The sequence below is a fragment of the Mus caroli genome, unplaced genomic scaffold (assembly GCF_978045245.1).
Source record: "Mus caroli unplaced genomic scaffold, Mus_caroli_1 scaffold_4, whole genome shotgun sequence".
Classification (NCBI taxonomy): Eukaryota; Metazoa; Chordata; class Mammalia; order Rodentia; family Muridae; genus Mus; species Mus caroli.
Window position 1 is genome coordinate 31,886,817 of NW_028227259.1, and position 9,841 is coordinate 31,896,657.

Genomic DNA, 9,841 nt, shown 5'->3' on the forward strand with positions numbered 1-9,841 from the left:
GATGAATGTGCTCAAAATACATTGTATGAAATAATCAAAGAAGTAATAAAAATAAAAATTAACCAACTACACTGTGCTAAACTCTATCAACTCAGATTTATGCATCTCCTCTTACTTCAGTATGACTCGGCAAGCCAGTTCTCAGTTTTCAAAATCAGTAACTGCACAAACTGAACCAGAATGGTTCTCTCAAACCAAGGGTGTGACTGAGAGGGGAACGTGAACTAGAAGAGAGGTGAATGCAAATATGTAACTTGGACATACTTTGCAGAGTTATGGGGACACAAATTAATTCATTTACAATAGTGTAGGGTATCCTGAAAGGCACTCAAGAGAGACCTTAGGAAGCCAACCTGGCTTCCTGGCCTGCTAGAAACAGCAGGATGAAAGGGGTCCATCCTTTCCAGAGCAGTTGTTTCACAGCACTGTAGGCTCCTGCTCTCACCCTTCCTACGAAAGACTTGTCTACACTCCTCGGGAAGTTTTTAACTCTGTCCTGGATAAAGGGGTTTAGAGAGGGTGTAAGTATAGGGGGGATGAGGGTGGGAGGCCAGAGCCACTGCAGGGCTGGAAGCTTGGGAAGCCAGGTGTCTGTACCTAACACCTGAGCCACAGCAAGCTCAGCCCAGATACCAGGTACCACGCCAGGTTAGAAGAAAAGAGGCAGCCTATACCCTCAGTTAGCAGGAGATGCGGGATAAACTCAGGTGAAGATGGTGAAGCAGATGATAAAGATGCAGATGAGTTGAATGGACGCATTGGGAGAGTATAGGAGAAATGGACGCGGGTTAAGTGTAGGTGACTAGGGAGGTCCGATGATGAAGGGCTACAAGTGTTGGGAGGAGAGCCGAGCTCAGGTGACCAGAGGTGGGCACAGGTGACTGGAAGCGGACAGAAATGATAGGAGGGAGCTCAGGGTAAGGGAGGGGCACAGGTGACGCAGCGGAAGGAAGACATAGGTACGGAGTGGGGGGTGGGTATAAAGGTGACGGGAGAAGGATAGGAAGTTAGAATGAAGGGGAGGGACAAGGTAAGGAGAGGACAGAAAGGCGGGGAGAGAGCGCTGGTGGCGCGAGGGAGACCTACAAGAGGAGAGAGCAGGTAGGGTGACAGAGCAGGAGGTGACAGAGGTGAGAAGATGGGGAGCAGGTGACCGGGTCTCAAGTGATGCGGGGCGTCGGAGTCGGTCTGCAGCAGACCCAGTGGGGTGCTGGAAGGCCAACGTGCGTGAGGGGTCCGGGAAGAAACTATGGGACCGTGCTGGTCTGCGCTGCGCTCCTGGGTCCAACGCGCGGCGCAGCACCAGGGAACCGCCCGACCACGCACCGTGGACTCTCGCACTTGGCTGTGGAAGTGCTGCTCCCGCGCCGACACCTCGTCCTGCCCTTCCATCCTCCTTTCATACCCACCGCAGGGCCGCCCGCGTCTGCGCGCTCCGCCGCACCATTGCCCGCGGGCGGCGGGGCTATACAGTCTCTCGTGGCCGGACAGAAACGCCACCTAGACCGCAGCAGGATCGGAAAACGCCGCCTCAGCTCGGGGAGAAGCGGTTCAGGACACGGGAGGCGGGGAATGGCCACAGCCTGGGCGGGGCTTGAGGGCGGGGCGGGACTTGTGCGTCACTCGGAGAGCGCCGTACGTCAGAGACGAGCGCCTCTGCGCGTGGGGCGCTGGGCCGAAGGTCGCTAGGTTCCTTGGGGAGAGACTGGAGGAACGGGGGCGGGGTTTTTAGGGTCCTGGACCGAAGTGGCCTTCTGACGCGTGCTGCAGCAGGACATAAATCTCGGAGCTGGGCCTGAAGTGTTGTGGTCCAGCCTTGTTAGTCATTGCCCAGAGCTGGGAGTAAGGGCGGGCCGAAGCTCCAGGCAGGGGATGAGGTCTAGAGGCGGAAGCCCTGGTGCGAACGGGATTTGGAGACCCAGGGAGATCCGGGCACAGGTGCACCCGCCCTCCCTTGTTTGTTGAAGCGTTTGGATCACCCCGGGGCTTTTGGATCACGCCTTGCTCCATCCTTGCTCTCAGAATCTGAGCTTAGCACTGGGCTCGACCAGCCTAAAGACCTAGGGCCTACTACGGAAAATTTCTCTCCCAAGCAAGTGCAAAGCGGGAAAGCCGTTGCAGCTTAGCACTCTGAAGTCCTCCTGCCTCTGCGGAGATAAGAGAGCCGCTGTCCTGGAGAGCAGAGATAGCCTAGGGCCCCCAGGCCTGAAGATGGGCTCTGACGGTTAATGATCCTCTGTAGGCCTTAAACAACGCCCTTGATTTGAGGCACGACTAAGTATGCCAACACAGCCATTTCCCTTCATTATGCAATTTTTATTTTAAAATTGGAATTTAAAGGAGTATTTGGTTGGTTGATTTGGATTTTCTAGACAGGGTTCTCTATGTTGTCCTGAAACTCAAGAGATCCGACTGCCTCTGCTTCCCGAGAACCAGGATTAAAGGCCTACGCCAAAACAGCTGGAATTAAAAGGATTATTTGCAATTTTGATTCTGGGTTAATTTGGTAGAAGAGCCTGGGGTACCTGAGTCTTGCTCCCAGAGTGTGTTTCAGCTACAGCAGGCTCATCAGTCAGCAACAACGTGTTTGAATTCAAACCAGTTTGCCTTTGACGTGTCTTTAAATGTCTCAGCCCTAAAGAACAAGGAAAAAGACTTTTCCTGGACACCCGCATTCTGGGAGCTAGGTTAAATACCCACCTGAACTGTTCTGGATGATTCCAGGGTTAATCTGTCCAAATCAAAGGATAAACACATCAGCTTTTGACGTGTGTAGCTCTGGGACAGATACTCCAGAAAGTATTTCACATCTTTCCAATTGAATACTGCAACCATTTAAACCCTTACATTTCTGTTGCAGGGCTATTCATGGAAGCTTACCCAGCTTTCATTCAGTTTTATTTGTTTCATTTTCTTTGGCACTTTTAAACTTAGCCAAGATAGCCAACTTCAAAAATGGACACCACTCCCCTATCAAGCACTGTAAGACTCCAGAGAGCCTTAGCTTACCGAGGACCCCCTGAGTGAACCATGTGGAGCCGGAATTTGATGCAAAAAGCAAAAGGAATTTATTTTGTTTGTTTGTTTGTTTGTTTTTCGAGACAGGGTGTCTCTGTGTAGCCTTGGATGTCCTGGAACTCACTCTGTAGACCAGGCTGGCCTCGAACTCAGAAATCCGCCTACCTCTGCCTCCTTAGTGCTGGGACTAAGGGCGTGTGCCACCATGCCCGGCGCAAACGGAATTTATTGTTCCAGTGCACTGGGATCGTCCCAGACCCGAAGGAGAGGTGACAACCCCCAGCACCAGTTCAGCGAGTTTTTATATGGTTTCCAGGGGCAGGACAGAGCATCAGCAACTAGGCACAATATGATTGGCAGAACAGCGCACCCTTTAAACTGATTGGTCTTTAGGGAATGAGGTGACAAGAACTTCCCTTGTCTGAAGGTGAGCAATGGTCAGTCCTGCTGAATGTGTCCCCACCCTCAGGTTGGTTCCACCCTGTGGTCTGAAAAATGCTAATTTTCAGGGGGAGGGGTGATTGTTTCATGACCTTCCCAAAGTTCCTATGCTGACCTCTTCAGCAGATTGGCCCACATCTCTGTTCTCTGGCTTTGCTTCTCTTCTAGTGAGAATCACTTACCCTGAATCTGGCCCTGATTGTGTAACTTGCTCCAGCCAGTGGGAAAAATCAAAATGATGACAGTGTTGGGAAAAGGCCTGTGTCTTAGAGCTTGCTCTTCCTGTGACCCCTAGTGATTCCAGCACCCAGTAAAAAGAAAAGCAAGCTGGAGTTAGACATCCCATCACTTCTGCTACTTGAACCACCTTTTTCCCACATCCCTCTTATAAGACAAAGACAGATATGGCATGTTTTGTACTCATTTGCAGACCATGGGTTTTATATTTATACCTAAAATATTACATATGTATATGTCATATACTTACATTGCCAAGGACCAGCCTCAGCTTGGAGAGGGGTTCTGAGAGAAGGGGTGTTTGAGAGCTGCAAAGCAAATGACTCAAAGTCAAAGCGTGAGTCCAGACTGACATCCTGTGCTCTGCTCAAAACAGCTTTGGCTTTCTCTCTCTCCTCTCTCCCCTCTCCCCTCTCCCTCCCCGCCCCTCTTTCGTCTGTGTGTGTGTGTGTGCTCTGCTTTAGCTTTTCAGATTGTTCTCTATATTCTGCTCTGCTTGAGACAGCTTTCTCTTGATATTCAAAAAAAAAAAAAAAAACTCTCTGGATAGCTCATCTCTTGCAGACCAAAGTCTCTTTTATTTAAATATCAATTCAGTCATTATCCCAGGTTCCCTTTTGATTATATCTTGAATCAACACCACCTGACCCCAGCCCCTTGATTCTTAGATAGGGACCGCAAGATAATAAGATAGCTGGGTGGGACCCTACCCTGAAATTACCATTCTGACTATACCTGGACCTAAATTAGCTTTGTCTGAGACTGACCTTGAACTCATAAGCATAAGCAAAAAAACTTAGCTGTGTGGGATCTTGCCTTGCGATCACCACTCTCTAAATCTCTATCTCCTTCCTTAGTATGTTTCTGACAGTCTGGCTCATAGGGCAGCTGCCTCTGTTCCTTTAGATCTGTGAAGCTCCTTATACAATTCATATTGTATCCTTATATTTTGCATAGTTAAGAAATTATATATTTTCAAACTCATGTTTTCAGCATTCTTTCCCACAGCCTTAAGGATTATCCTGAAGGTCACAGTGTTCTGACACTCCCTCACCTCCTGAACTCAAGCTGTCTCTGGCTATCATAGAGTCATTAACTTTGGCAGAACATTCCTCAAAAAAGGAATGTGAAAATATGTACAATATTATACAAACGAGCCTTACAACCATAGCAGTCATCAACACTTGTGAACCACACCCTACTAGTTCTGTTCCAGGGGCAGGAAACCATGTCATACTCAAGTCCATACCAAACTCAGCAAGTCCATGCCAAACTCAGCAAGATATGACATGTAAGTAGCAGCAAGGATGGGGAAACAAAGAGGACTATCCAGAGAGAAAGGAAGAGTGCGTGGAAATGCAAGTGATAAAAATTTACTTGAAAAAATGCCTTTATGATATCCATAATGACATACAATGAACATACACCAATTAAAAATAATTAATTTGGCCAGTGAGATGTTTCAACAGGTAAAGGTATTTGTTGCTAGGCCTAATGGCCAGAATTCCATTCCCAGTACTCATTTGATAGAAGAGAAAAATAACTCCCATAAATTGTCACATGTACCTTGTGGCACATGAGTACACACACACAGTTTAGAAAATAATATCCGTAATACAGTTGTTCTGTAAAACTGTTTGATCCACTATAGAGCCTTGAATTTTTCTCTGGGAAGTGTCACCAAGCACCCTGCTTATAATTGTCATATGACCTTACTGTGTTTAGAGACTAGGAAGCAGGTAAGGATGAAGCCATGAGACTTACTGTACTAATTCAGAGCCTATGTGTTGTCATCAGGACCTCCAAAACCTGTGACATCCCATAGGCAACAGCTCAACCTACACACCTGTTGCCAAGACAAGGACCACCATATTCCCAGAACCCATTGAGCTCACCTTCCACCTTTACCTGTGAGCACATCACCATCCATATATATGAGGAACGCTTCTCTCTCTCTCTCTCTCTCTCTCTCTCTCTCTCTCTCTCTCTCTCTCTCTCTCTCTCTCTCTCACACACACACACACACACACACACACACACACAATCTCTTCTCTTTCCACTGACACCTTCCCCCTCTCTCTCCCAATAAACCTCTTAACACATGGGACTGCTTTGGCCTGGTGTGCTGTGTTCAGAATCAAGCGGCTATTCTAACACATCACTATGTATTGGATCCAGGTGGAGGCTGTCCATGTGATAAGAGGTGCACAGACTAGATTTGTGTTAAGAGTCTATACCAATGACCCCTACCACCTTAGGGTTCTATTGCTGTGAGAGAACACTATGACCACAGCAACTATTATAGAGGACATTTAATCAGGTCTGGCTCACAGTTCAGAGATTTAGTCCATTATCATGGTGGGAAACATGGTAGCATACAGGCAGACATGGTGCTAGAGAGGTAGCTGAGGGCTCTGCATCCTGATCAGCAGGCAGCAGGGGAGCAACACTGGGCCTAGCTTGAGCTTCTGAAGCCTCAAAGCCCACTCCTGACCTCTTAGTGACAGACTTTCTCTAACAAGACCACATCTACTCCAACAAAGCCAATAATAGACCACTCCTATGAGTCTCCCACAGGTTGGGAGTAGGAAGAAGGCTCGAGAGACTCCTAACACCTAGAGGGACAGAGTTGTATCACCTAAGAAGAGAGTTTTGGTAATGCAAGTGAGGTGAGGTGTAAACCAAGTACTAAGTATTCTAAGCTTTTTATTAGAAGGGCATGATCATCAAGTATTGTAAAAGATGTAAATGGAAAGCCCTACAAGGCTGGGTGTCTCCGATAGTCTTCTGTATGTGCTGGGTGTCTCCAATAGTCCTCTGTATGTGCTGGAATCCTGAAGAAGTAGGTGCCAATGCCAGTGAAGGAATGGATGTGTTAGGAAGGTGAGGACAAGCAAACAAAAAATAGAACCTTCCTTCTTCCATTGTCTTTATATAGGCTTCCAGAGAAAGTGTGGCCCAGATTAAAGGTATGTCCTCCCACCTCATGATCTGGATCAAAAGCCTGTGTCTTCTAGACAAGATGTGGATCACAGGTGTGCCCTCCATTTCTGGATTGTAGTTCATTCCACTTACAGTCGAGTTGACAACCAGGAATCACCATCAAGAAGAACCACAAGTGACAATGCAGGTCCAATGCTAATAAAGCAAAATGTTGAGCAAAAGAAAGCTACAGGGGATTAGGTGTGAATCTCTTTATACAGTTCAGAACAATGCATAACAAGGTCGTATGTTATTTGGTGAGGCAAACGTGCAGTTGAACCAGAAAAGCAGGGAACAATAACACTCAGAAATGGAGTCAGAGCAGGAACAGGTGAGGGTTATTTGTGGCTACAAAGACCTGATGGTGATGGTGATATTTAAACTAATGTTGGGTTCTACTCTGTTATATTGGTACTCTTTCTGTCATATACATTATGTATAATGCACAGAATGTATCTGCTAAATAGGCAATAAAGCAATTTCTTTTTCCTTTTATTGAAAATAGATTTTTCTCACATAATATGTAACTTTAATTATTTCAAACCTTATTTTTAATGGCAGTTCTTAAATGCTTTAACCTCTCTTATAACACACCACCCACCAGAGGTAGTGGAAAAGAAACAATAAGGGGGGCAAGGGGGAGAATGGACCTGTTTAGAAAGGTTCTTTGGAGCAACTCCCACCTATGTTGTCTGGAAATCGGCAGTTCAGTTCACAGGTTAGCAGTGGCAGCTCGATCCACTCCAGCTCAATCCACTCACAAACACTTCACAAATACACCAGAAATCTAGTTCAGTAGAGTCAGGATAGCAAATAGGAATCAGCAGCGGTATTACACCCTAGCAGAGACAGCCAGGCCTCAGCCTCAGGAGAGACTGGGAGGGACAACAGAAGTTCTTGGCTGTGCCTCTCTCAGGGAAGGGAAGATCAGCAAAGACTCAAGATCCACAAGCATTGCACAGCTAGCTGTACCAACAAGCCAAGCTCTGTCTCCATCACTCCGTGGAGTCCAAACATCACGTGTCCCCCACATGTCTTGCCTCAATACTTGTCTTGCCTGAACACATGCATCCAATCAGCCCAAGTCCTCAGAAGCAACAAGAAGCTGCAGCCACCACCAAAGGTTTTTCGGTGCATTTCTCTGTGTGGAGTTCCAACAAATGCAGCTCAACTAAACAATGTAAAGTGAACGAATACATGCGTGTCATTAACAAAGAATCCTTCATCACATGTCCCTTCACTTGCTTGCTTTAGCAGAACATCCTCTCTCCTGTGTCTGCTTCAGTGAAACGTTCCTTCACGAGTCTGCCTTAGCCTTTCCCACCTGTGTCCACTTGAACAAAACGTTCCTTCACATGTTTGCCCCAGCAAAACACCATCCAACTGACTTCCCAAAGAACCCTTACGTTTCCACTTCAATGATATATCTTGACTACAATTTCCTTCCCTCCATTCCCCCTGTTCCTCTCCCTATTTATTCTCTAGATCCACTCCCTTTTCTGCCTCATTAGAAAACAAACGGGCTTCTAAGGAATAATGATAAAATATAATATTATAAGATAAAACAAACTCTAACACAAGTTAAGAGTTGGACAAGTCAAGAAAAATCACAAGAAACAGAGACCCACTTGTTCTCATACTCAAGAATCCCATAAAAACACTACACTGGAAGCCATAATATATATGCAAAGAACCCAAAGGGTAAAAAGAGAGTAGGAAAAATATATAATATACTAGAAATTAAAAATACGATAATTTTTCTAATTCTGCCACATTATGAGACACAGAAACTCCAAAGATGCATTGATTTACTTTTCTGTGGTCACTTTCTTGGCGTGCAGCCTCCTCTTAAGAGTGGTTTGTTTCCCCAGTGAGCCTCCCTGGGAGGAAACTAAATTTTCATTTGCAAGTGGCTATCAATTGGAGTTAGTTTCTGGGTTAGGGATGGGAGCATGCATCCACTTCTTTCTGCTCTAGGACCCCAGCTGTGCAGGCCCTGTGCACGCTGCCTCAGTCTCTGTGAGTCAATATGTGTATTGATCTTGTTAATTTAGAGGGTCTTATTTTCCTACTGTCCTCCATCCCCTATGGCTCCTCTTTCAAGGGGCTCTCTGAACCCTGAGGGAAGGGTCTAATGGAGACATTCAACTTAGGGCCAAGTGTTCCAAGGTCTCTCACTCTGCATAATGTCTGCATAATGGGTCTTTGTATTTGTTCCCATCTGATGCAAGAGGACGTATCTCTGATGATGACACAATATAGGACCTGACACACAATAGTAGCTCCAGGAGTCTTTGTTGGATAAAGAATTAAATAAGCATATTCTGAGACTAGCGTGCATAACATAGTGAGACCTCCAATTGCATGCTGTGGCACACACACCCACAAATAAATAAAATGTAGATGAAATAAAATCTTGCATTCAAGCCGGGCAGTGGTGGCACACACCTTTAGTCCCAGCACTCAGGAGGCAAAGGCAGACAGATTTCTGAGTTTGAGGCCAGCCTGGTCTCCAGAGTGAGTTCCAGGACAGCCAGGGCTACACAGAGAAACCCTGTCTTGAAAAATCAAAAAAAAAAAAAAAAAAAAAAAAATCTTGCGTACATCACCATGCAAAATACACAGCAAAACTACCAGGTTCCTCCCATTTTCTCCCCTCTGTGTTGGTTTGTATATGTTTGGCCCACGGAGTGGCGCTATTAAAAGGTGTGGCTTTGTTGAAGTAGGTGTGTCACTGTGGGGATGGGCTTAAATACCCTCAACCTTGCTACCCTGAAGCAACTCTTCAACTAGCAGCCTTCACATGAACCAAGCAAAGTAGACTGGCATTTGTAACATTGTATGCATGTATAGGTATGTGTCAGTATCATAAGGTTCATAGTTTTCTAAGAAAAAAAGGATGGTGAAAATGTTGCATGGTGGCACATGTCTGTATCCTGTAACTCTGGAGGGTGAGAAGAATAGCATTGAAAATTCTAAGCTTGAGTGGGTTATATATCAAGACTGGCTCTCAGCCAAGATGCTTAGACAGAAAGAAAGGAGCTTTAATTTGGGGATTTGTGACTGATGTTGATAAGAAATGGTCAGAGGAAATGCATGGACCCAGAACTTGAGCTGGCCCAGAGAATCATGGAGGGGTCTTCCACATCTACCTTTGACATCT

The 9,841-nt window shown here is 46.1% G+C and overlaps 1 protein-coding gene across 3 annotated transcripts in view; it reads right to left on the reverse strand.

Annotated features, from left to right (window-relative positions):
- The window catches only part of Lmbr1 (limb development membrane protein 1), a 145,913-nt gene extending 144,330 nt beyond the window's left edge, over positions 1-1,583 (reverse strand). For all 3 annotated transcript variants that reach the window (XM_021162298.3, XM_085836554.1, XM_021162300.3), the window contains exon 1: positions 1,327-1,583. In XM_021162298.3, the coding sequence (XP_021017957.1) occupies positions 1,327-1,392 (66 nt within the window). In that variant the 5' untranslated portion in view covers positions 1,393-1,583. The remainder of the gene's footprint in view (positions 1-1,326) is intronic.
- Positions 1,584-9,841: the final 8,258 nt, after the last annotated feature.